We start from the raw sequence: 26,239 nt of genomic DNA, 5'->3' as shown, positions 1-26,239 counted from the left end.
AAGCAGGCTGGCCGTGGAAAACGTGTTATGGCTCTCAGCACTTCTTTGAATTTTCTGGATTACTACTGCAGCACAGTAGTTTATTAGTAGTTTAATTGCATACCGTTATTTTAAGTGTGGCGCATTACCTGTAAGACAGTTTTACTGCTATGGTTGTAATTTTTGCAAGATGGTTTATGTATAATAAAAATAAAAATAAACAACTGTGGTTGCGAAAGTGTGCATACCCTCATAACTAGGATATGGCTGTCCTAAAAATTAAACAATCACATTCAAACTAATTTTAAATGAAGTCAGTACCTAAATGCCTCTACTCAATCGCATTTAACTCTCAGATGTTCAAATAGGGTTTTCCTGATATTTTGTGTGCTTTCTAACACTGATATATTTTTGAACTGTCCCATAAAACCATCTCGTTTCAGGCCCCAGTTCCAGCTGGAAAAAAAACTTCACATTTCACGGTGTGCATGCACAGTTAGGTGATATCAAAACATACAATCCAAGTAATAAAACCACACCAATATTTTTCAACCTTTTTATTGAATATTAAGGTAAATATTTCACATTAATACAGGCTACATAAAGTAGAGCCACTATACGACATGAAATTTACTCTCATTTTAACCCTTTTTAGTATGTAAACAATTATACATGTATTTACCACTCTAAAAGGTTCTGATTTCTCTTTAGGTAATCATCAACTAGGTCTGGGCCAAGTTTAAATAGCTACTTCATGTCCAGCCCCTTGCAGCCAAAGAACGGTGAATGCGGGTTTAAGTCAAAATCGCTAATCTATGCAGAACGGTTCCTGTTGAACAGGCCATCAAACATTATGTTTGAACCATCAGAACTCACTCAACTTCTCTCCTCGTTTCAAATAGGCACGTCAAGAATGGACTCGGGAGAACTTCCAATTCTTCAACCTCTGCTCTGCAACTCTCACTTCTCTAGTCATGTTAATATGTTGTACTTTTTGTTTGTTCTTTGTCAAAATTGGTCAGAATCATCCGTTTGTTAAGCCGTGTTTTTTTTTCTTATTTTTCTTTTTTTTTTTTGATTGCGGAGGACGCCATCTAGTTGACATGATTCAGGTGCACGCTACCCACGTGTGGCGCCCAGGTGCCAGGCCACATCTGGAGGTAGAAAGCAACGAGTCAGTCGTACGTGGAACATGACATGACAAGATGGTACCTTACCTGCTGCTGTGGGTCGGTGTTGTCGGCGTTGTTTGGGACCACTTTGATGATGGGGCTCCACGCGGGGTCGCCAGCATGCAGACCATTGTACATGGGTCCCCCGGGCCCCTCCGCCATTGGTGGATGAGGGGGCAGCATGGTTCCTCCATACATTGACATGGGCATGCCCTGATGCAAGCAAAACAGAAAATATTTTTTATGCATTGTGTTTATTAGTAAAGGACAGTAATTTACACCAAAAAAGAGGTCTGGTCTGTCTTGCTCTACTACACCAGGCTTCTCCAACCGGTCTGAAAATTTCCATTGCTGAATGACATCGTAACACGCCGCCTACGCTAAGACTAACTTCAAAATAAAGCGTTCCAAATAATACATTGACAGCAATGCAAATAGCCTTAGTAGACTTTTACTTTGAAGTTGGCCCGCATCGTGGCGTGATGACTAACTTGACTTCCTTTTTTCCATGTTTCAGATTTTTTTTTAATCGTAGTTTTGATTGACGTTACATTATTGCAAACAATAACAACGCTATCCCGAACTCATATTTAATCGCTAATTTAGGACGCTAAGAAACTGTCGGTTAATTACTCCTCGTATGGTACGGCACAAATCTCCGACGTTAGTGGCTAGCATCTCGCTGTTAGCATTAGCAACGAGTGCCTTTGGTATATATATTTTTTTATATATGCCAAGGTATTCATTTTATGACTATTGATTTGTTATGTTTGAACTAGTAAAGACAATAACAAAAATTTGCCTATAAAATAAATGTTTTGAAACATGCTGCTGTTTTGCTTTTCTAAAAGTAGCTCGCGGTGCAACAAAGGTTGGCGACCGCTGCTCTACACATAGTGACCATAAATTGCCATCATTAACTATTGTGTAGGATCACAAACAACAACTGAACATAGTTATTGCTTTGCGTTACCTTTGGGAAGTCCATGTAGGTGTTGGGCATGTGCTGAGGCTGGTGGAAATTGTTAGCGGGGTTAGCGATGCCCGTGTCATCCTGCTCCATGGGCTGGTGCTGAGAGAAGGCAGACTGCTCTGCCTGCAGCTGAGGATGCATCATGTGGCTACTCATCAGGGGCTGGGACCAACCAGACATGCCCTCTGTAACAACAGGTGACAGCTTTAGCAAGAGTACAAAAAATGTCGTAAACAAAATAAAAATTAAAAACATTTTTAAAAAATATTTTAAAAAATAAGTTGGTCTAACCTGAGGCGCTGCCAACACCAAATGACCAAATGCCTCCCTGTCCAACAGAGGCCGTGTAGCTGGTGGTGAGGAGCGGAGGGTTCACCGAGCCCGTCTGTCTGATCCTCGCCAGTCTTTCCGTGCCGATGGGTGGAGGAACCTTACGGTCTTGCTGCGAGGACACACCTTGCTTGGGTTGTGGCGGCGGGGCCACGACCGAGGTGGAGAGGCTTGAGTTTGACACCGTCGACGGAGGCGGAACTGGAGACTCGCCTGATGGAGAGAGAGGGAGGCCGAATTAACACATTGACAGCGGACTGAACTCGCAGCGTCGTTTACATTTCCTAGCCAAACAAAGTCCTTTTGTGGCACCTACCAGATGTGGATGCACTCCAGGGGTGAGGGGAAAAGTGCTGCCTGCTGAATGAGGGCGTGCCGACTCCCGTGTGACCATGCAGATACACCTGACTTCCGGAGATACTGGTGGCGTAGCTGGTCAATGCTGTGGGGGCAGACATGCATTTTGGAGTTCACATCAATATTTTGGTGTACATTAGGGATGGGCACCTGGCACATACTTTAGTGTAGCTGAGCTGTTTTAAGTTGTAATAACAGTGTTCACCACTAGATGGCTGACATCATCCAAGAGCACCTCTAAACCCACAGGCACCGTTGACAGTTCGTTTGAAGTGAATGAGAAGTTACTATATGCGGGTCCATGGATATTTGTTAACTCTGGCTTTTTGCTTCTTTTGCAAATCTAAAATCCTCCATCATTTAAAATGTCCATCCCTGGTTTACAAGGTAACATAAAAAAAAATGCAAACGTATACACTCAGTCAATTTGTTCATACCGATGGGGCTGTTGACCATCCTCTGAGAGGCAGAGCGGTAACCTGGAGCTTTGGAATTATCTGGAGGAGGCGGTGGCATCATGCTCTCCATCTGGCCCACGTTCACGTAGGCCGGCGGGGCCGAGTACGACGGCTCTGGAGGCGAACGGGCGGGAAGATGACCCCACACCTGATTGTTTCCCACCTGCAAGACAATTATTCAATACATTAGTGTAGTTTTCACTTATAAAATCATATTCCTAGCTTAATGTTAATGAAAATTAGAAAAATGGCCACAAAATAGTTCATCACTCTTGTATACAGTAGTGGGCAATTTGCTGTACCTGGTTATTATTATCAAAGATGCTGCTGAAATTGAAGAGGCCTGCCGGACCAAAGTTGGGTGGCATTTGCTTGCTTGCGTTAGCCACATGCTGGATCTGGGAACCATTCATCATGCCGAGATTAGCCGAGACCGGAAGGGAGCCTTGAGCCTGGCTTTGAGACTGCAGAGGCAAACTTGTAGGCTGGGATGTCTGGTTTTGGCTCTGTTTGACAGGTTCTTGCTGCGGATTGAAGGGCACAAACACAGACTGCGACTGCTGCTGCGTCTGCATCTGTTGCTGCTCAGTAAGGGAATAGTAAGGCCCCGGTGGCTGCATACGATGGGAGACTCTTGGCGCGGGGGCTGAGAAGTGTGGCAACGTGTTGTTAAGGTGTGCGACGTTGTGCGAGAGCACAGGAGGAGGTACTGCGGCGAGGTGGGAGTTGGTTTGGGAGTTCAGGAGCGCCGGGGGAGGCTCCGTGGATGAAATGGAGGCGGATGGGGCAGGCAACTGCTGCCGAGGTTCTGGTTTGGGAGGCAAAGCCGCGGAGGCTGCGGTGAATCCTGCCGAAGCAATGACATCACTGGCGGAAACGAGCTGATTCTCAGCATGATGAGGGGCTTTTTCTTTTCCGGGCGTCATAACAGCACTGGGCTCGGTTTTAACTTGCTGCAGGGGAGGCTGCGAGATGCTTCCCACATGATGCTGAGAAGTATTAACTGGAGCAGCGGAGGAACTGTGGTGCGCCGGAGACCCTGTGCCTCGTACCGCGTTGCCGCTGCTGGTCGCAGTAGCGGTGACGGATGCGGAGGTGATGGCGGCAGACTTGGGATCGGGGACGAAGAGTTGCTTTCTGGCTGAGGAGGGGGTAGGGATACTCGGCTGAGGGTTATATGGCGTGGGATTGGGGGGGTGAGGCGAGGCCGACGCCGCCGAGGAGCTGGGAGCACTGGTGGTGGGGGTGTTGGTTGTGGTGGTGGCCACGGCGCTAGCGGCGTTGCTGTGCTCACTGGGGGTCGAGTTAGGCCTGGCCGGGCCGGCTGCGCTGCCTCCGTTGTGTTTGGGGGAGCTGTTGGCGCTTCCGGGGCTGACGGGTCGCACAGGAAAGGGCCCCCAGGTGCTGGCGGCAGGAGGGAAAGTGCCACCAAACTGTGCCATGGGCAGCCGAGGGTGTCTGATCTGGTGCATGGTCTGAGCTGCCAGGAGGGCCAGCTGAGGGTGAGCGTAGGCAAGGGGCAGCGAAACCGGGAAAGGCTGTCTGACATTTGAGGACAGCCCTTTCCCGACCTTTCCTCCAGCCTGAGAAGAGGATGACGAAGAGGATGAAGAAGACTGGAACGACACGCCTGAGGAGGTAACCAGTGAGCTGAGGGCCTTTGGTCCCGAATTTGAACCACTGCCTCCCCCTGTGCTGTTGCCATAGGAGGAGGATTTGGAGCCTGGTACTCGAATGTGATTGCGAGGGATCAGATCCTCAAGCTCTTTGGCTGGGTCTTGGATTAGTGCATTGATCAACTGGACTGCATATCGTGTAGACTCCGTGCCACCTCTGTAATGAGAAAGCACACCTAATTAAGACAACGGACAAATCTGAGTACACTGCAGAAGTAGTCATGGACTGGATAACACTGCAAAAGTAAAATTGAAATAGAGGACCCTGTGTTGACCTGACAAAAATTCTTATAATACATTTCTCACCCGTCGTTATTCAGTCTACAATGGGGGGGGGGGGGGGGGGGGGTATCATAACTACTAGGGCCAAACGATTCAGAAAAATAAGAGCATTGCCAACCCCCACCATGCTAGCATGTATGCTAGCGTATGTTTTAACGTAAAAGCATGCTACCATATGTTTTGTGCTAGCGTATGTTTAACCGTGCCTGCGCCCAGTAGTGCGATGCGCCTTATGTGTGTGTTAAATACAGAAATGACACCCGTAACTGCGACTGCGCCTTTTAACACAGTGCGCCTTATGGTCGTGAAAATACGGTACATAAAGTACACATATGAAAAATAAACCCTACCATCGACTTTGCAATTATAAAATTGCATCCTGCTGCATTGTGATGCAACTTCATCCCTAATATCTACCTTATGGTGATCATCCTTTCGCCGTTCTTGTCTTTCTGTTTGTCCACATCGATGTGTGCTCCTGTCACATCTTGAATGGCCGTGATGTTGCAGCCCCCGCGGCCCATGATACGCGACACAACAGAGGCTGGCACAGAAAGCTTTTTAGATCTGCAAAAGCAGCAAAAAGCCAGTTAACAAAATACAGTCAACCAAATGTGTAATTGGTTTAAAATAAATAAAGAAAACATTTATTTTTTATTTAATTTTTTTTTTTAAACGTACCTCCTGACTACCTCCTTCCAACCTTCTTCCCTCTTCTGGCCCCTCTTAGGGCTTGTAAGGCTGAGCTTACTGTTGGGTGAGGTAACCGGAAGAGCCATGGTCTTAAATGGGGAGGGCAGAGAGTTTGAGGTGGAGTCATGCATGTCTGGAGCTCTATGGAGAAATGAGCAGGTAAAATTACAATTCAGGCCAAATTCAAACCTGCATTCAAATACGTAGAGTTAACATCAAAACACAGCTATGTTTTTTCTTTCTTTACGATTACATAAGAGCATTCGCACATCCACAAACACATGACTCACCTTTGTGTCGGCTTTGAGATGGAGACTGTGATCTTGTCCATCTTGCTTTCTGTCGGAGGCGGAGGACAATGTCTTTTTTCTGGGCCAACCAAAATGGTCTGGGCTTGGGCGGCCCCTGAGGATGGGGCAGAAGAGGATGAGGAGGATGATGAAGAGGAGGACGTGGACGAGGTGAGGTCAGGGAGGTAGTTGAGCTCCTGACTCTTTCCGCCACTGCTGCTGCTTTCACTGGCGCAGTCGGTGCTGTCCAGAGGGTCGGAGTCGCTGTTGCCGCCTGCCACGCCCCCGCCTCCACCTCGGGGCTCCCCGTGAATTTTGTTCTTGTCAGCCTTATGCTGTGCTAGTGCAACCTAAAAGAATAGGATACAGGTGTCAGATGGAACTGATCAGGTCCATTGGACACAAGCTACTAAGACGCTACTCACCTGCGGATCCTGTAATATTATAGGTTCATTTGGCGAGTCCTTAGTCTTGTTCTTTTTGTTCTTGCGGTTGGTACTCGGGGTCGTGGCTACACTTGCTCTCTTCTTCCCAAAAGCTGTGGTGAAAGTGGCTGAGGTGGCAGATATCCCAATGGTGGTGGTGGTTGTTGCACTGGGAGGCTCGATAGGAACCTCAGATTCTGAGAAAGAAAGAAGTAAATCTGAGAAACTAATATCTTGACTACATACAGTACTTATATATCATTACTTTTTCTTTTTAGCATGATCTGATTCACAAATTCGTCTTCATGCTTCCCATAATGGCTCAATGGAACATTAAATAATGCAGAAGCTAGGTCTTGGCAAAATTTCTTTTAATTTCTTGTGTAGAAACACTTGGTAAAACTACACATCACACTGTTGAACAAGGTATTGTGCACAAAAGAGTAAGGCTGAAAATGCCAGTGTGCATCTGAAGCTGGACACTACATTCATTGAAATCACCTTCAGCAGAATCATCTTCCTTCAGCTCCTGCATGTCCGATGAATCCTCCTTGACTTTCTGCCCCTCCTCCTCTTCCTCCAGCTTCCTCTTCTGCTCCTCCTTTTTCTTCTTGCGCTTCTCCTTGCGCTTCTCTCGCTTGGCAGCCAGCGCCTGCTTCTTGCTCTCCTCTCGAGACTGAAGAACACACAGCCATTTAAATGACAAATTTGTTTGTTTGTTAACACCGCCAAGTGTATTTGGAAGCTGTCAACTCCCCAAGTGCAGCCAATGGCTAGCGTTACCTTCTCCAGATCTAGCTCCTTCAGGAGAATGCTTGCATTTTTGTTGGCCTCAGCTGCCTGTTGGTCTTTGGCTTTGACAATGGTCTCCATGCACTGGTGGCACTTCTTCAAAAGCTCCTGCAGAGGAAAACATTTTTAAAACTGTACTTTTTTTTCCCCCAAGCAAAAACTACACAATGGTCTAATGGTCTCCATAATAACAAATTATTTGAATGCCTACCTTGTCAGCAATAGTAGCTATGTATCTCATGCACTCAATATCTGATGGAAATTGGTTGACTTCCTTGACAAGGTATTGCACCACTTTCACATGGCCCTACAATATAAAATTAAACAGCTAAAGTCAGATCCAAGATCTACTACAAATGCCCATATTAAAGCACAACTAGCAACCACATGGCACCTTGCGATAAGCAGCCATTAGAGGGGTAATTTTGCGGTTGTCGGCTGCATCCACATCAGCACTTGCATGTACCAAGAGCTGGACCACGTCAAAATGGCCGCCATTTGCTGCCAGCCAGAGGGGTGTGTTTCCTTTCTTGTTCCGTACATCAATGTGGGCACCCCTGCAAATTTGCGGAGGCATTAACACTCACAGAAATATATTAAGAGTGCTTTGTGACGGCTTTAAAAGCTAAATTAATAAAACATGAGGAAAGAGGGCTTCATTGTTGTGACTAATTAGCATTCAGAATATCAAACATAACTTGAGGGAGGCCTGTTACTGCTGGAAGCTATAACACCAGCATTAACACCTGCAGAGATGTTCCCCATCTGCCATTTGTTAAATATTTAATACTTGTTAAATGTACCAGGCAAGATATTTACTTACAATTTCAGAACAAGTTTGCCATCTGCCAGTCACATTTTTAAGCTTTCCCAATATTAAACAGGTGCTACATACACAATGACAGAACTGGTAAATTGTACAAAATTATATTTCTTAATTTCTAAATGACCGATAGACAAACATTAAAGTCCAGAAACTAAATTCCAACACGTGTCCAACGTTAAATCAATTGTGATTTCCCCCCCAAAAAAGTAAAAAAAAATACACACCTATTGATAAGCAGCTCACAAAACTTGTAATGACCCTTGTCAGCAGCAATGGTGAGAGCAGTGTCCCTGGATGAGGGAACAGGTGGCGCATTTACATCAGCACCTTTATCCAACAGCACACGTCCCACCTCAGCATAGCCTCCTGAGGCAGCTTCCATCAGAGGAGTGAGCCCAGTCTGCATAAAGTGATTGATCCGTTAATTATTGGAACAAGCATAAAAATGCAACCACACTCATATTTAATCTATGCTAAACACATGGTCGCTGCTCTATTGAAGATTACCAAAAAATATTAAATGTTATGAGAACCTTTCAAGGACACTCCATTAAAGAATTAAGATCCCTCACCTTTGCTCGATGTTCAACGTTGGCCTTGCGATCGAGCAGCAGACTAACAACCTCGGCCCGCCCTTGGAAGCAGGCTAGGGTCAAAGCTGTGTTTCTGTTGGTCTCAATTTGGGCATTGATGTCTGAGCCCATATCCAGCAACAGCTTCACTGCCGGGACATGACCATTCATTGCTGCCAGCATTAGGGGAGAGATTCCAAGTTTGCTGCCAGTCCTGGTGGGAAAGTTATTAAACAAACTGTTACATGCCTAATAATAGGTCCAAACATGATATATTAACATATTTATTTCAAACAACATACTTGAAATGTGCAGTAATTAGTGTAATATATTTGATTGCATCGTCTCCTATTAATTTACATTAATCACAGGTTGATATTTTCGTGTTGTTTTAAGATTATCTGTGTGTTTGTGTGAAGAACTTTAGTGGACAAACAGGTTATGATTTGCTTACTTAAATATTTAATCAGCAAGGGTAGTTATTGTATGACAATATCAAGATGAATTAAATAACATATGTATGACTCATTGGTCATTAACATGGTGCAAGTATGTGGTCAAGGAAAATCCATCAATAAAAGTAGATGCCCTCACCTGGAGTTGATTTCAGCTCCAGCATTGAGGAGTATCTTGATGATGTTGACATAACCACCAGAGGCCGCAAGGCTCAAAGGCGTGTAGTCGGAAACATTGCGGTGCTCCTTATTTGCGCCCCGTAGCAGCAGCAACTCAACAACCTGAATAATTAATGTCAAATATGAAATTCAGTTGAAGGACTGCCAGTACAAAAAAGTTTCATGAAAGCACATGATTACTATACCTCTTGTCGTCCCCCCGAGCAGGCCAAAGAGAGAGGTGTGTCTTTGGTTCTCTCAGACTGGGCCTCAATGTCACCACCTTTGTCGAGTAACACTTCCACAACTCCAACATGGCCAGCAGTGGCAGCCAGGATGAGCGGGGTAAAACCTAAGCAGAACACAGTCCGATATGAACATTTACTGCTTTACTTTCAACTATTTAACTGGTTACAATTAAGATGGTGAGTCAAGATTCAACATCAGTGTATAGTTACTACTCAGTACACACAGATAAGGTCAATATAACTTGGTCCTGGGACTTGAGAGAAATTTGTTGCATTTCCAGTGCTTTCAAATGGGAAACGTACGAGTTAAATTTGTGAACCGAGGTTCCGCTGTACCTTTTTTGTCACGGTGCTCAATGTTGGCTCCCCGTGCAATGAGGACAGACACCAGCTCCTCGTGTCCTCCAGCGCAGGCCAATGTCAGTGCAGTGTCATGGTTACTCTCCGTCTGCGGAGAAGCCAATTTCCATCATTCATTATTTGAGCTTTCTCATTGACACTTATAATGTTTATTGTGTATTGGCAGATGTCTTACGTGCGCATCAATGTCAACCGAGGGATAGAGGGGTAGCACAGATGGTGGCGAGGAGATGTTGGCAGACGTCTGCGTGGGTGGTTGGGACAAGGGAGTGGGTGAGGTGGTTGTGTTCAGCATGGGCACGCGGCTGCTCACAGCTGAAATACCAACATGGACAAAGTTAGGAGAAGCATAAGATAGTGGATGTAACATTCGTTTTGAGACATGCCTCCACATCATTGTTCAATTCCATACACTATCAGCACTGAATGAGACAATTTAAGCAATAACAGAAACTTAGTCAAAAGTAAAGCGACATGCACTGACCTGCCATGATGTCATCCAGCGTATCCGTGAGCGTCTGCGCGGGTGTAGCAACCATGAGCCCGTCTGGGGCCTGCTGAGGTATCATTCCAGGTGCTAACCCAGACAATTGTTGACCTTGACCCGCCTGCTGTTGGCCCAACATCTGCTGTCCAACCAGCACCCTTTGGAGTTCGGGACTGGTAGTTCCTGGATAGTCTGCAGGGTTGTAGTCCGGCAAAGGCTGGACAGGGAGGAAGGCAGCCGGGAGAGGCGGAGGCGGTGGATTGACCTGTGGTGAAATGGGCAGTGGGGGATGCTGTGGAGGCTGCGGCCCATCTCTGTAGAGGATTGTGCCCACTTGAGGGAGCTTGGTGTAATCGTCCTCTTCTCCATCTGCCTCATCTTCTGAACCTTCTTCTTCATCCTCGTCCTCCTCGTCCTCCTCCTCTTCTGCCTCGTCGTCTTCGTCGTCATCATCTTCATCATCGTCTTCCTCATCCTGATAAGGATACGAAAAAAATTATGCTACATGTACCCACAATCATCCAACAGCTATAATGAAATGTTCCATTTCAAAAGTATTAAGAGTGAACCTCTTCCTCGTCCTCTCCAGGGAGATCGTCTTGTTCCCCGTCCTTGTTGGCCTCTTCATCAGTGTCAGAGCTGGAGCGTACAAGGGCAGCTGGCGTAAGCGGAAGGGACCCGGGAACAGACGAGGTACTTCCAGGCCCAGGGCCCGGGCCTTGGCTCTGTCCAGCCTCTTGCTCCTCCTTTAAGCCCTTCGCCTCCATGTATTCTTTGGTGAACTGTTGCTGTGTTTTTAGCTGCAACTGGCGTTCCACCTTCTGCAGCTCCTTCAAGATTTTCTTTTTCTTCTGAACCTGAGAAGACAACCAACATCTATGGTTTACCAACTTGTGATGCCAAATTACATGTGCGGAACAAAATTAAGATCAGCGAGCAAGATCCTGGAACTTTGTAGTGGACAACGAGTTACCTGTTCTTCTCGGCTCTTCTTGAGCTCCTCAATTTTGTCTTTGGTGAGTGGCTCGCCTTGGATGAGTTCTAGCGACTGAAGCTGGGCTTTTTCAATAGCACTGATCCGTTGGCCTAGCTCGTTCAACTTTCCCTCAGTCTCTTCCACGATGCACTCCAGAGGCTGGCACAGGTGGAAGGGCGGCAGAGGCTCTGCCTCCGTCCCCCGCCCGACAGAGCTGGGGACGCCGGGCTGAAGTGCTGCCTGTCTCTGCTTGGATGCACCTGGATCAGAATTTTGGATCGATTAGAAATAAGCAGACACTAAAAGCTTTGTTGTTATGAAGTTACCTCACGCCTCTTTTAGAAGGTTTCGAGTTACAGTAGGCACACAATACCTTTGCTAGAGACAGGTGGGGGTGTTGCGATGTTTGATGGTGCTCTGTCGGGCTCCTGAGGAGGAACCACCATAGCGAGAGCTTGGAATGGGACACGAGGAACCTGCAAACGGAGATTTTTTTTATCATTGTACAGAAAAATGGATGAAAAGGTATTCAGAATACATGCATAACTGTTAGTCTAAATACCTGAGAAGCATCTTGCGAGGGGGGAGTGAGCTGGGAGAGATCAGGGGCTGGGACAGAAAGGATGTTGTTGGGATAGTCCAACAGGTAGGACACGACATTGGTGTGGCCACCCTTAGCAGCTTCGATCAACATGGTCGAGCCATCCTATGAATAGGAAGGCACAGACTGTTCATATTTGACGGACTAATATTAAATGTGCCGCCTTTGATGCAAGAAAATGCCCATTACTTTGAGTCTGTGTGTAGGGTCTGCCCCATGAGCCAGCATCAACTCCACCACAGCCAGATGTCCTCCAGCACAGGCCAGAGACACCACTGTGTGATCATTATTGGCGGTGGCTCTGTTCACATTAGCACCTGGACATCAGATAGAGGGGAAAATAAAAAAACTCCATTAGTTGCATTCAAAGTGTTAATTTTCTAACACAAAAATTCATGAAAGCCTCTTAGAATACTTATATGTTCTTTTGCTACAAAATAAGTGCCTTCAGACAATTTTTTGGGGTTGTTTAGCGAATAGTAAACAACAGACCTTTGCTGATAAGGAACTGAACTGTGCAGAGATGCCCCGCTCTTGCTGCCTTCATCAAGGGCGTCCGCCCCCCTTCAGACTCATGCTCCTGGGTGGAAAATACACAATTAACTATATGAATCCTTATGAATCCTGAAGATCTAAGGGGAAAAGTAAGTTGAGCATACCAAGTTGGCTCCAGCCTGCAGCAGCACATCTGCGACATCCGTGTGACCATTTTCACACGCGTATGTCAGCGCCGTATCACCGGTCGCCGTGGTGGCATGAACGTTTGCTCCTGAATAACGAAAGCAGACAAACAGCATTGCAATCACAAGTGACATGTTTTAATACAAGAAAGCATAATCTGGCATTGAAATTGCTCTGTTGATTGCGTCGCTGCTTTCTGTGCACCTGCTGCCAGAAGATATTTGACCAACTCCAGATGGCCTTCTTGTGCTGCTTCCATGAGAGGAGTGGAGCAGCCCAACTCAATGTCGGCCCCTGCTTTGATAAGGAAGTCGGCCACTTCCAAGAAGCCTCCGCAACATGCTAGAGTAAGAGCCGTCTCCTGAGTCTCTTCTGTCTGGGCATTGATGTTAGCACCTGGACAAAAAAACAATAATCATCAACAGATGTTTTTTTTTTTTTGGGACACGCTTATGAGTACAATATAATCAAGGAAAATCAAACATGCACGAATGCCTTACTACACATGGAGGAAATTATCCACAGAATTGAAAAAATATTGTATTGATACTGCTGGACAATGGACATTACATACACATGAAATGAGTATTTAAAAAAAAAAAAACATAAAAAAGAGAGCTTGTTATCACACTGAAACAAAGTCAAATACAGTATGCCACAATTGTGCAGCTTTTATGGGCAAAGTTTTATTACCTTGTGCAAGTAGAAGTGCTACCATCTCTTCATGGCCTTCTCTTGCTGCTTCCATTAAGGGTGTGTAGCCCTCATCATTAACCTGGGCACAAACAAGCACCATTAGATGTTAAGAACAAATACTGCAAACTCTCGTTAATCCAACTAGTCCTCAAGGATTTTGGAAGGCATTGTATTCACAGCCATTTAAAAATAACATTAGGGTTGATTAAAAACATTCAAGCATGGGCAATGAATATTTATATTGTTTTTGCTTCAGTTTTTAATAGGCTCCAAATTTGCCAGTGTTAATATGAAATGCTGTATTTGTTCGTAATTACAAATGTTGAACACTTTGACTGAAACATCTCAAACTAACTGTTGAAGTTTGTATTGCAGGAGAAAAAAAAGTTTCCATAGCCTAAGATCCACATGAGACCAGTCTGTCACACTGGGTACAGCCTTCTTGCTTCAAGGATAAAATTAAATCTACGCTGTCCCATCTCAGGTGAATTGGGTGTATGTTACAACCATGATTACATACAGGAAACATAACATATACACGTTATGTAGGCCATACATGACTGCATGTTAAAATATGTCAGCTTTTAGGGGTGTCTTCTACATACCTCCTCCAAGTTGGCTCCCCTCTCTATGAGCAAGGCAGCCAGCTCTACGTGTCCTCCGCAAGCTGCAAGAGTGAGGGGCGACTCAAAAGAATCCGCTGGCATGTTGACTTGTGCGCCGCTGTCCAACAGCAGCCGTGCCACCTCCACATGGCCATCCTGGGACAGCGAGACACACAAAGAATGTGGAGATAAGCACCTGAATAAATACAGCGCTTAGTCTAGTTTTACACATCGATGCACACTGACTTGACCACATTTGAAACGCATCCTGATTGAATAAAAAAATACGACAAATATGCATCATCAATTCAAAGTTATTAACTGCTCACTGCCAACAGGGGTATTAATGTGAAATTGAACAAATGAACATAAAGGAAATTAATCAACAATAATGTCTAAAAAAATTATGATCAATGTTAAACAAGACAGACAAGTTATAATTAAGAGCTGTGCGCCTTTACAACATGCTGAGTGAGTGCATGAGTCTATTGGAATGGAATGGAGAAATACAGGCAGAGAAGGTCCCCAACTTAACTTCAGTTTCCACAGACCTAAGAGATCGTATGCTCTTTTTGCATGTGTTAGGGCAGCAGGTGTTTGAAGTTATAAATTGCAATACATGCTAAATTCCATTAGACCATCTACAGAAAATTGGCATTAAACGTTACAATTAACTCATTTGCTCTCAAAAACATATAAATACATTCTATTTTAAATGTTTTAAGTGTCCCAAAGACATATTTTTATATTTTTTATGCTAGAGCATACAGAAGGCTTTGATGCAGCCTCTCAACTGCAGAGAACGATTGAAGAAATGGTAGTTATTACACAAACAGCCAGCAGGTGGCAGCAGAGCAAAAGAGATCAACCAGTGCCATGTTGAAAAATGCTCATTTACCCACAGTTCTAAACAGATTAGTGAATGAGTGAATGAGTTAAGCTAGATGCCTTTCATTAGACGAAATGTGGGCACGGTTGAACATTTTGGCGTTTAAGTGAAGAATGCTTAATTCTTAATTTAATATAGATGTCAAACTTGCAGTAAACTTTAACAGGGAGTGACAAACATCTTAAAGCAAGCGTTCTTTGCCTGTTATATGGAGAACTATTAGAGTAAAAGCAGAAGTAGAGGTACTAAGGAAACGCCTAAAAAGTAGGAATGCACAATAGCTATTGGCCTGATAATTATCGGACCAATATTGGGGGAAAATGACATTTTTATCGGTCCGATATTTGAAAATACACTAATGCTGGTTTGGTTACTGTCACTTTAAGAGTTCAGTGCTGCTGCATGATGTAGGAGACAAAATGGCGCTGCTGCGTGCGTCTTCAGCAGTAAACAGTGAGCCATTTGTCAACACGGCTTGGCGACTAATAAAAATTATAGGTTGTACAGTGTACACGTACAACCAGCCAAAGACTCCTCAACTCTAAAACGTATACAAAAAGTGACACGGGTGGAAAACACCACAGCTTGAACTGGATTGGCAACAGGGGCTGCTATTTCAATGGCCCAAAGAAAGAAGTTTTAAGTCAGATGCTCACCATGCACGCCTCCATCAGTGCTGTGTGCATCTCATCAGTCTTATGTTCCTGGTCTGCTCCAGCCTCCAACAGAAAACGCACCATATCCAAGTGACCTGCATGGTGGGAAAACACTTGTTAACGACTGTTTAATGGGCTAACATTGTAATCATTTTTGCACAAATCAGTTCCGACCTTTGTAGCAGGCAAGTGTGAGAGCGCTCTCTTTGAACTCATTCGAGTGGGTGTTGATGCCAGCGCCATACTCTAGGAGTACCCTTGCCACCTCGACGTGGCCAGCACTGGCTGCCTCCATGAGGGGCGTGTGTCCATTTTCATTGTGGTCCTCGATGTTAGCACCCTCTTTGAGTAGCACCTTCACCACGTCCACAAAGCCGCCGGCACATGCGTACGTCAAAGCTGTGTTCCCTGGAGGTACAAAAGACAGCAGGGAGTGTTAAAAGAAAAAAAAAAAAGGGCAAGATCACAGATAACCAAAATTGTCAAGATTTTCAGTGAGGTTGCACCTGTGGAAGACTGAGCATTTACATCTGCTCCGTGCACAAGAAGCAGCTTGACGATGTCCACGTAGCCTCCACTAGCCGCAGCCATCAGTGGCGTAATATCTCCTTTTATGCCCCGATCCTCAACATTGGCATGCATGGCCAACAAGACCTGGTTAAGAATAGATAAATAAAACGTGAAGCCATTGATACTGTATATAAAAAAAAAAAAAAAACATTATTTCAGGGCAAAAACATCATCATTCTACACATGGTGTGTACTTGCATTCCAATTTCACATACCTGTGCAAGTTCATAATAGCCAGCCGAGCAGGCTAGACATAGCAGGCTCTCGCCTTCCTCTGTGTGTTCGTTGACACTCCGCCCCTCATCCAGCAGTTTGCGCACAGCGTTGACATCACCGTCCGAGCAGGCCTCCGCTAAACTACGGCTGAAAATAACCAGACTGCTACAATTACTGCCACTGTGACAGGTGAACACACATACGCCTTACAATTATGCTATCAGCAAGGCCAACAGATGTTCACTTACAAGTACATCTAAAATGAAATTACATTTCTACACTATGTACACCTGTCCATGTGACATGTGTCGGCGATTAAGCATGTCAAGCCTAAAGCGCCTAACCATAAAGCCATTCTCTATAAGCATATCAGAAGCCTGTTGACTGCAGGTGCTAAGTCAGGCCCTGCAAGTCATTTTATGTGGCTTGTACGGTACAACCCTCTGTCGTTCTTATCGTTATTTTAAATGTCTCTCACAGCTATTGATGGAATATTGTCGTTTAATTTCCTCTCATTAGTATTATGCTTACGTTATAACTGACCACCTGAGGGCAACCATAAATATGAAGTAGGTCGGTGATGAAAACAAGCTTGACACCTTTGCTTTTGGCAGTCATTTCTGGGAAAGTTTGGTGAAAAATGTAATTCCAGGAAGAAGATGATACTTTTGGTCCGCGAGTCAAATTGAGTTATTTCTGGATATCACACTTGAACAAAAATATGACAATTGAATTACCGAACAACTCTAGGATAAAACAAGACTGATTTTGGCTTTTATAAGGACTATGCATTATGACATTCTACATCGGGGCTGCAAATATTTTTTTCTCATTTGCATACAAACACTGAGAAGTGATTTCTGATCAGTTTTCCAAATCGTTTGCTTTCTGTGACTTAAAATGCAAAAGACATTTTAAATATACTTGTATGTGTGGCCAAAAACTCAAGCGCAAACACACACGTTCGGAAAACAAGATCCAGTGACAATATGGTTGAGATACATACTTGTCGGCTTGGCCAGCGTTGAGCGTGTTTTCGGCCCTCATACGCGTGAGCGCAGCTGCAGCCTCGTCCAGGGCGCAACTCACAGATGACGTCAGTCGTCGCAGCACCTCAGGATCTGCAAAAGCTTTACCATCGGCAGTGGAAAGTTTACCGATGCCTGTCAAACAACAAAAAGGCAGAGGTGCAGAGGGCAAGGCAAACCACAGGGGAACACAACCAAACCAGATCCGATGAGGGCGCAAGTCCAGTCCAGCCAAACCAATCCAAGGTTAGTAGCAGCATACAGAAAGAGGAAATGAAAACACACACACAGACACACACGCACACACAGACACAGAAACACACACACACAAGCATTTGTTAATGTGGCTCAACTTTTTTCCCCATTAATTTCAATACACCATCTATGATTCTCAAACATATTTTTTTTTTATCACTGATTGATCTGCAAAACATCCAATAGACGACGACCATGGGAACGTCCAGAGATAAACATATGAGAAAATAAATGGCGCAAGATACTTCTACAAATTAGTAACAAGGGTTTAGATACAAGCCTTGTCCTGTGTGAATTATAGATGGGTAACAGGCAGCGAATGTGCAAGAAAAAGAAACTGGATACAGTGGTCAGCACGAGGAGAAGAAAAAAAAAAAGCACAGCTGGAAGGAAAAAAGGTCATGTGCACTGCATCTGTGTGTTTGTCATGTCAAGAGAACCAAAGAAAGGGGTGTGGGGAGGGAAAGAGCAAGCATGTGCAAAAAGCAACTTTTGCTAATGACCTACATTACATTTTGTCTGATAAAAGTGTGCGGACATTTCTAATGAGCAAATGCACTTTTGCACAGTATTTATGCACTTCTCTCTTTTGGTGTACATTTTTACAACTTGTGTAAAACTAAAGACAAAAACAAAGGGTTGTTTTGAAGACAAGCTCAAATGATCAGTTGTCTCTGTGGGCCTTGTTTTCACCGCCGAGCGTCTGACTCATGCTAAACTTAGTGTGGCTCAAGCAAGGATTTCACAATGATCGCCAGTGCTGAGGAAGTTTATCCTCAGTTTTAAAAATGGCTTATTATCTCAGAACACACTTAACTCAAAAATCAAGTAAACGCACTATATTTTGTAAGAGACCGTCTCGACCCGTCCGGAGATAAACACTATGCACTGTGCCAGTCAACGGATGTAATGTAAGTCAGTTCCAAACTGTAATGATAAATCACACACGGGTCGATCTCGAAGCTGTGGAAGCTCAGAAGACGACACTCACTGCGGGCGAACACGAAAGCGTTGGGCAAAGTCATCTGCTCGTGTGCGTCGGCTGAGCGCAGGAGGGTTGATCGAACGGCATGGAAAAGCGCTGTACGATTTTGAAAAATAATCTAATTGCCTGCAGGTCCACGGAGGTGGTTGCACACTGCCTCTAATCGGCACAGTTATAATTCACCCTCAACTCACCCAACAACAGAAGAATGTCTGACCAAAACAATCTTAACGCTTAATCAAGAGCTTTTCTTTTAAGGCAGTGTTTAGTGTGCCTGATATCAAACTTGACTAGTACTGTCAAGCGTTGCCAAAAGTATTGTCACCAGGATTGGAAAATTACAGCAAATTACAAAGTTGCTTGTTGCAGACAAACTTCTAGTGACAGTAAAATATTTTGCAAATATATCTTCAGCCATTATCAATCTATGTCATACTAAACAGCAGTATGCCAATCAAGACAACTATACATCAACAAATATATAACAAAAAATGTCATACTACACCTTCCCCCAAAAAAGTGCAACCAACTGAAAAATTTGGTCACACCAATGCAACCAGTGTTAGTTTGGAAACCTGAGAGCTTTGAAACTAAAAGTATGCACTAGTACAATCTTAGTTCACAAATGCTCCTATTTCACGAACAATTTTGTTTACCAACAAAATATTTGAGAAAATATTGCCTCGGTTCACAAGTCTTGACATAGATCCAAAATGTTCAGTTATGCTTTTCTCACACCACTTAAAACATCACTGGCTTCTTTCATCACAAATTTCCAGTGTTTTTTTTCTTTTATTGCTCTAATTTAGCTCTCCGTATGGTTCCAAACAAAGTGAAATTGTAAAATAGGAAGTAGCGAAACGCGAAAATAGTGATTTTGATTTCCTTGCGACATTTTTGTGGGCAAAATATGTATATCATCTGAACTGTTGCAGTCATCAAATTTGTATAGCACTTTTCTCAATACCTAAAGATGCGTGACATACACAAAAGGACACGTAAAAACCTGAATCTTGGTGGATGCGGTAAGAAGCCTGGAGCCAAATATCTCACAGGGCAAAAGGAGGAGCAATTAGCTAGCGGGTTCAAGGAGGCAGCACCTGTCCGAGCGAGTGTTAACCACACGAAGAGTGGTCAAAGTCCGCCCGGGTTCGAACTTTGGCCACAGCACGGGAGCTCTCGGGCAATCGTGTTAGCGAGGCTGCGTGGTGTTATTTTTCCCTTAATATCTCTTTCTTTTTCTTGCATTTTAACATTCCATTTTTCACTGAGCGACTCCTCAGTCTTGTTTACGTTCACCATGGATACTCCTATCCAAAATGGCCACCACATCCCACAATGCAACACGGTTCCCAAAGCACACAGTGCTGTATACAAGAAGGCTAAGACGTTGCACAGTGACGATATTATTTCTTCATAATGAAGGTTATTTTCACTTATATATTGTACTGTATTTGTTTTACCAACACACCAATAAAAAATTATGTCAATGTATGCTGCTTTGGGGTTGGAACCAATTATGGAAAACATGACCTCTGTTTGCAAATAGGAACAGAACGGATTATTTGAATTCATGGATCAAGGCTCTACTGTTATTTTGTGCGTGCATATGTACCAACTTAAAATGTTGACAAACTAGGCAGTATTAAAACCTTTACAGGTTGCTAAATATACAACATTGGGCAATTGAGTGCTGCCACTATATATCCTATGCGACATCCTCACTTATTAAAGGGTCTTGAGCATTAGTGAGACAGTTAATAAAAACTTTGATTACAGCCTCACTTGCCCTGAAAGTTAGGAGAGAGTTTAAAGAGAATACATTGTGAACATTAATATTATGCAATTTTTTTCCCCACACTTTAAATCATACTGTGAGTAGTTGGCTGGCATGTGAGTTGTACTATTTGACATTTTTCACATTTCTGGCAGCACATCTATTACAACCTTCAGTCTGTAATATTAATCTTAATAATCGTTTAATGTCCCAAACGTGTTTGTGTGGGGGGGATGGAGGGTAAATGGACCCAACAGGAAAAAAAAACAAAATAAAAAGGCAGAAAAATTGGTATTTTTAAACTTTTTTTTTTAAGCTTCTAGCTGTTTGTTTGTGGACACAACTTTGCCTCCAGCTCATTCCATGGCAAATGTGCAAATTAAAAACAGCTCTTTGTTGGTCTATGCCCATCTGTTAAAATGTCACTGACAATTTGCTGCCTTGTAGTCCGTGTATGATGCAAAAATGTTTGTACAACATTGCTTCTAAAATTGGAGTCATTCAAAAGCAGGAAGTGCAGTAATACTTCTGCCAAGTGGTCAAATACATTAACCACATAATGAGTGACCACATCTTCAACCCTATCAGTTTTATAAATCACTTGCCTTTTCTTTTTTTTCCCCTTTTTTTTTTAAGTGACCAAAAGTGAGCGTCTGAGTTTTTCTTTGTGTGTGTGTACAGTTGTGAATTGTTCTATTCTTATGCATTCATAATTTATGTTTTGTTTTTTACTTGCTGCACCAATTACAAAAAAAATTGTGTGTGTATGAGAATGCCTTGGCACCACTGCCAACATCCTCACTGATTGATTGTGTCCAGTTGTGGATGCATGGTCACAGCATTCCCACACAAATCAACCAAAAATCAGGAATCCCCTACCAGTGTTCCCCAAAACATTTTTGGCCACATTAACTACTCCAAGTGACACAACAGTTTTTTTTGCGCTTAGGTGGCCACATTTAGATATGCGGTATAGCAGCAAATTGTGTTAGAAAAGCATGAAATTCGACATCTTGTGATTAGAAATCAGTCCTCTTTCCGTTAATACACTATAGTTAGATTAGATTAGATCAACAGATCGGCTACAACCTGTTAGTTAAAGTGAGCCTGCCTAACGTCATCAAAATACATTATAATACATTACAATGCCTAGATAAATAAGGAAAATGTTTGCTGACAGTGGATAATTGAGAAATCCCCCACATTGATATAAATGCTCTACAAAGTTTCAGCCCAGGCCAACTAAATTGTAATACAGTTAATATTTAAATTCTTTATTATTTTTTTTTATTATTATTGTTTGCGTCAGCGCTTTCAAAGCCAGATGTTGCATGTAGGTGTCCGCTTTCATTTTGGATAACAATGCATGGGGACTGTTTTACATGATCGGTACAATTGGATCGGGGTCAAGCGTTAACAGGTAAAAAGAAGGAAAAAAATGCACTAAATGTGAATTCATTAAATGTTTTGAGTTTATTTCAGAGATCGGCTTTGCTGTCAAAATGACTGCCACATATCCTTTAAGTACTAAAAAAAGAATAGCGTTTTTTTCCCCCATAGTTGCAGCGTTTAAGCTGTTAAGTGAATTTTGTCATTGTGAATTGAGTGTAACATTCAATTGTATCAAATAGAACTAAAACCGCCAATCCATAAATATTTCATATTGTCACTCAATGTTTTAAATGCAAAAATGGCGACCAATCTAACCAAATTGAATTTGGATGGCAATCAACTTCCTTCATTGTTATGGTAAACCTGACACTTCGTGAAAGGGAAAATGAAAGTAGAAAATGAATCTCTGATGGCCCGTGTAAATATATTTGGAACTATCAGGAAACTTCCTGCCAGACACGTCTCAAATTTCTAATACTGTACTAAATTTGATTGGGGAAATGCTTCATGCCCACAATGCTCTCAAAACCTAAATTACAAAAATCTAGGAATGTATAGGTGGCGGTGCCCCATGTTATAATTTAACATTTACTGAATGTGTCATTTTGTTAATGCATGTTACCATTTTATTTTCAGTGGTGACATAATGAAGAATTTATTCCTTAAAATTCCAACAAGCCGTGTATTATTTATATTTTAAAATAACATAGGGTACAACCTCACCAGTCGAAACTAGTCTACGAGAAATAGGCCTAGGATAAGATTAGCCAGTATTTGTCCACACGGGTCCTGTGCATGCGTTGGAGGCTCAAGTGCGTCGCAGGGTTAATCTGCCTCATAATGTTCATAAGCCTAAACGAGGCCAGGGCACCCAGGCCTGATGGGCTTACTCTACATACTTTCTTGCACCTCCTCGATTTGCGCATCACATTGAAACTTTGTGCTGATATGATACTTGCAGAACCAGCAGGTGCTCTTTTTCTGCAATTTCACCCTGAGGTATTCTACAAACAAAGGCTGCTTGTTTAGATTGAAAATTAGATAGGAGAAACAAAAAGGAAGCCACAGTTCTGGAAATTAAGGGTAGAAATGAAGAGATCGTTCTTTGGTGCACATTGGCATTCGGCCATCGGGGTGGTTGTCAACTACAAACTAACGTGTGAATTTAAGTAAATGTGGATAATGCAATTGTACCTGCAGCTTCTAATAGCGCTTCAAGTCGGGCCTGTGTCTCTGGATCAACAGTCCTCAAGTCAACTCCGTCTGTTGCACTAGACAAAAGTAACTCCGATGCTGTCTTCATGATGGGGTTATCCAGATCTTCCTGGTCCAAAATGAACGACTCCACCTGGAAAACACAGAAGAAGAGCACAGAGGAAGGTCAATAACCTCGCTAACGCCTTCAAAACGCAATGACAGTGCAGAATTAAGTGATGTTGCACGCGTGGCTCTTTGAATGGAGAAAAAATGTAAATAATGTGACATCACACAACTGGACCGCCTTAAAAAAATTAAAAAAAAAAAAAGAGCGGGCCTGCTGCCCTCGTTTGTAAAGGCGGGCACAAGAATAGGAGAGTGGCAGTGGCGCTCCAGCCAAGAAATACAACACTTGAACACGTGGAGAGATTCAGCCGAGAACAGTACAGCAGCTCAGCATCCCATACCGCGGCCGTGTTGGCTCGCAAGGGTTAAGTCTTTTAACATTCAAAGAATGAAATTAAAATTCAAAGCAAACAACCCACACCTAGAACGTGTTATTTGTCAAGTCTCAATTTGTGTTTTAATACACAGACCACATAACAATTTTGGTCTACTACTCTTAAAAAAAAAAAACTTTTAAAAAAGGGCTGTGTTATTGCTTCTAATGACACTAATGACTACATTGTCTTCAAAGTGAAATTTTAGCTGTTCCAAGTGCTCGTCACTTATTGTGCATTTTAAGCTAACTATTATTACAGTTAAGTTGTATTTACATATGAAACAATTCACCCTCCCGATTAAAACAATAGGGGACAGTGTTTTGAGTTTCTTCTATAGGGGCACCCTATCTGCCTCAAGGCTTACTGGTGTGCATCTACAATAGCTCCATTTTGAAAACAACTCATTAACAACTCATTTCCCTTTGTTATAGTTAACTTTTACAGCAAATGATTTATCCGACATGGAAAACAGACCATGCGCGACAGGTACAACTTGCAAAAGGTAGTAGAAACTGACAAGGCATTTAATTTAAGCAATTTGTGAGAGCAAACGTTAGCGTTGGGCAACTTGGGAGGATTTCGGCCACAAGGCCAAAAAGCGCTACGACTCGGGGGATGTTGTTCTATGAAGGCTTTTATAATCAACAATGGACATCAGTCTTTGCCACTATTGAACTACAGTTCCCAGAGTGTTGGTATCCAGAGAGCTGGAAGGGCCTGGAATGGCATCTGTTTAATCCTGGGGCTCAGATTTTAGCTACTGCCCACAGGAGTGAAATCTCTGCTGCAGTAAAACACCACAACAAACGCTCCCTTTCAGGCTTACATGGTAAATTGGTTAAATGAAGGCACATAATTGGCATCCTTCATTTCCTACCTACCTATCAATATGTGAGTCAAACATCAGATTTTTTCATACTGCAACCTAACAGTTGATGCACAGACAGGTTATACTAATATTGGCATCAGCTGGCAACCACCTTCCTGTCACGGCTGCAGTCCCCTCCGGTCAGCTAATAGTTTGCAAAAATATAGACAGAGTAATGAACAGAGTAATGATTAAGAACTGTGACCACTCAATTCTACAACCCCTGTTGGCTGTATTCCAAGCAATGAAATGTGCATTTAATGCATTCAAGATAAGTTGTTATGTTAGCAAGAAAATAGTATTAGAATGAAACTGATAGGTTTCAAATCAAATATTTACCATCTACCAGTCTAGCAAAGTCCATTCTTGTGTCAGTCATTGGCATATCATGTAACAATGTGAAAAAGCATTAATAATGGCAACCTGTATAATTATTAAAATTAGGTAATGTTGATTGCACCCCATCAAGTGGTAACAATCAATTGAGTAAAAACAAGCCATTACTGTCAAAATGTTGTCATTCGGTATGACGATCTAATTTGTGCTCCTGATTTTCTGTATGGTTGTAGGTGACATTGATAAGCCAGTGGGGTGTTAACAGGAGATGGGGGAAATACAATCACACCTGTCCCGCTGTGACTGCCACCACATGGGAAGTTGAAAGACCGATCGGCTTCAACTCTACAACAATATGAATTGCGTTTACGAAAACAAAGCAGAGAAAACATCGGTAACGTTATTAGATCGACGAGGCGAGAGAAAACGGCTTGTGACAACGCTAACTGTCGCAAAATTCGAACTGTTTCGCAATGTAAAAAAACAAAAAAACATTATACGGTTAACAGTCCCTCGCAAAGTTAGCCGTGGGACAAGGGCTTCGTTTACGTGAAAAGCACGGTCAAACGCGATGCAACTACTAATCAAATGTCACAGTTCGTCGCTTGGTTCACAGACAACTTCTATTTGCGGTGGTCGGGAAGCCAAATGAAGACCAAACTTGTGTGGAGTGTTATGAGACGACAGCCTCGAACGAGGCCGTCGTTGCTTCCACCCCAACTAGGCCGCGGTTGAAGCCTTAGCTGCATAAATAAAACATTTGAGCCGGCGAACACGAACAAATGTCAGCACATTACCAACGTGGAACCTATATAACGCTCCCTAAACAACACAATGGGTAATATGTGCGCTTTGCGAAAACGTCGAGTTTATTTTTACGTAATTGCAGCGGCCTGGGAGGAGGTGGCTAGCATCTCCATGCTAACGTTAGCTAGCCAGTTTGCGCAGGAGGAGGAATGTAGCCTTGCGTTCTGCCAAGGCTTAGCTAACTCATTTAGCCTAGCTTAGCTTAGTTTAGCTTAGCTACCTCTGAAACCTCGTCTTCGTCGCTGCCGGATCCCGGACCCGATGAGAGGACGGCCGCGGCCGCTAGTTTGAAATCCAGTCTTTCTGCGGAAGGCCCGCCGGGTTCCCCGTACAAGCGCACTTTCTTCCCACCTACGCCAATCCCAATGCCCCCTAGCCCGACTCCTGGTGTCGCTCCTACCCCCATCCCTGCCACTGGGGAGCGAGGAGTCACCGAGTCAATCTCGTCCTCGAAGCCGTCCGTCAGCATTGCCGTCCCGGCTACAGCATCCTGCATACTTATTTTCACGATGCTTGGGTTAACGAGCTAGTTGTCGACTTAACCGGCCGTCCAAGCTCTTTCTTTGAGGCTATTTGCGTTGTTTTACTTCAGGGAATCCAGAAACTCTCCCGAAGCTATGGTTGAGGAGGTTCTCTTTCCCCCAGCCATTAACTTTCTAACAACCTA

At 43.5% G+C, this 26,239-nt stretch overlaps 1 protein-coding gene across 5 annotated transcripts; it reads right to left on the bottom strand.

Annotated features, from left to right (window-relative positions):
- Positions 1-521: 521 nt before the first annotated feature.
- Positions 522-26,239, bottom strand: ankhd1 (ankyrin repeat and KH domain containing 1). 5 transcript variants are annotated; one of them, XM_077578016.1, is made up of 39 exons: positions 25,793-26,239; positions 23,056-23,209; positions 17,431-17,587; positions 16,424-16,586; positions 16,145-16,292; positions 15,813-16,046; positions 15,639-15,733; positions 14,094-14,249; positions 13,486-13,567; positions 12,997-13,188; positions 12,771-12,880; positions 12,604-12,691; positions 12,301-12,428; positions 12,073-12,216; positions 11,884-11,986; positions 11,508-11,770; positions 11,104-11,391; positions 10,532-11,009; positions 10,223-10,362; positions 10,024-10,135; positions 9,646-9,791; positions 9,420-9,562; positions 8,826-9,039; positions 8,478-8,653; positions 7,822-7,984; positions 7,639-7,734; positions 7,419-7,535; positions 7,137-7,311; positions 6,636-6,832; positions 6,211-6,560; positions 5,909-6,061; positions 5,645-5,794; positions 3,572-5,102; positions 3,249-3,432; positions 2,771-2,896; positions 2,416-2,667; positions 2,125-2,309; positions 1,197-1,364; positions 522-1,133 (listed from the first exon to the last, which is right to left on the bottom strand). In XM_077578016.1, exons 1-39 carry the CDS (start codon positions 26,066-26,068, stop codon positions 1,074-1,076), a joined length of 8,097 nt encoding a protein of 2,698 aa, XP_077434142.1. In that variant the 5' UTR covers positions 26,069-26,239; the 3' UTR covers positions 522-1,073. The 5 variants fall into 5 exon arrangements, with proteins under 5 accessions (XP_077434142.1, XP_077434141.1, XP_077434144.1 ...); XM_077578015.1 differs by having other exon boundaries at positions 14,094-14,257; positions 15,641-15,733; XM_077578018.1 differs by having other exon boundaries at positions 16,424-16,571.

This window comes from Vanacampus margaritifer, chromosome 10 (assembly GCF_051991255.1).
Source record: "Vanacampus margaritifer isolate UIUO_Vmar chromosome 10, RoL_Vmar_1.0, whole genome shotgun sequence".
Classification (NCBI taxonomy): domain Eukaryota; kingdom Metazoa; phylum Chordata; class Actinopteri; order Syngnathiformes; family Syngnathidae; genus Vanacampus; species Vanacampus margaritifer.
Note: the sequence above shows the minus strand (reverse complement) of the source record. Positions and strands in the feature narration are given on the sequence as shown.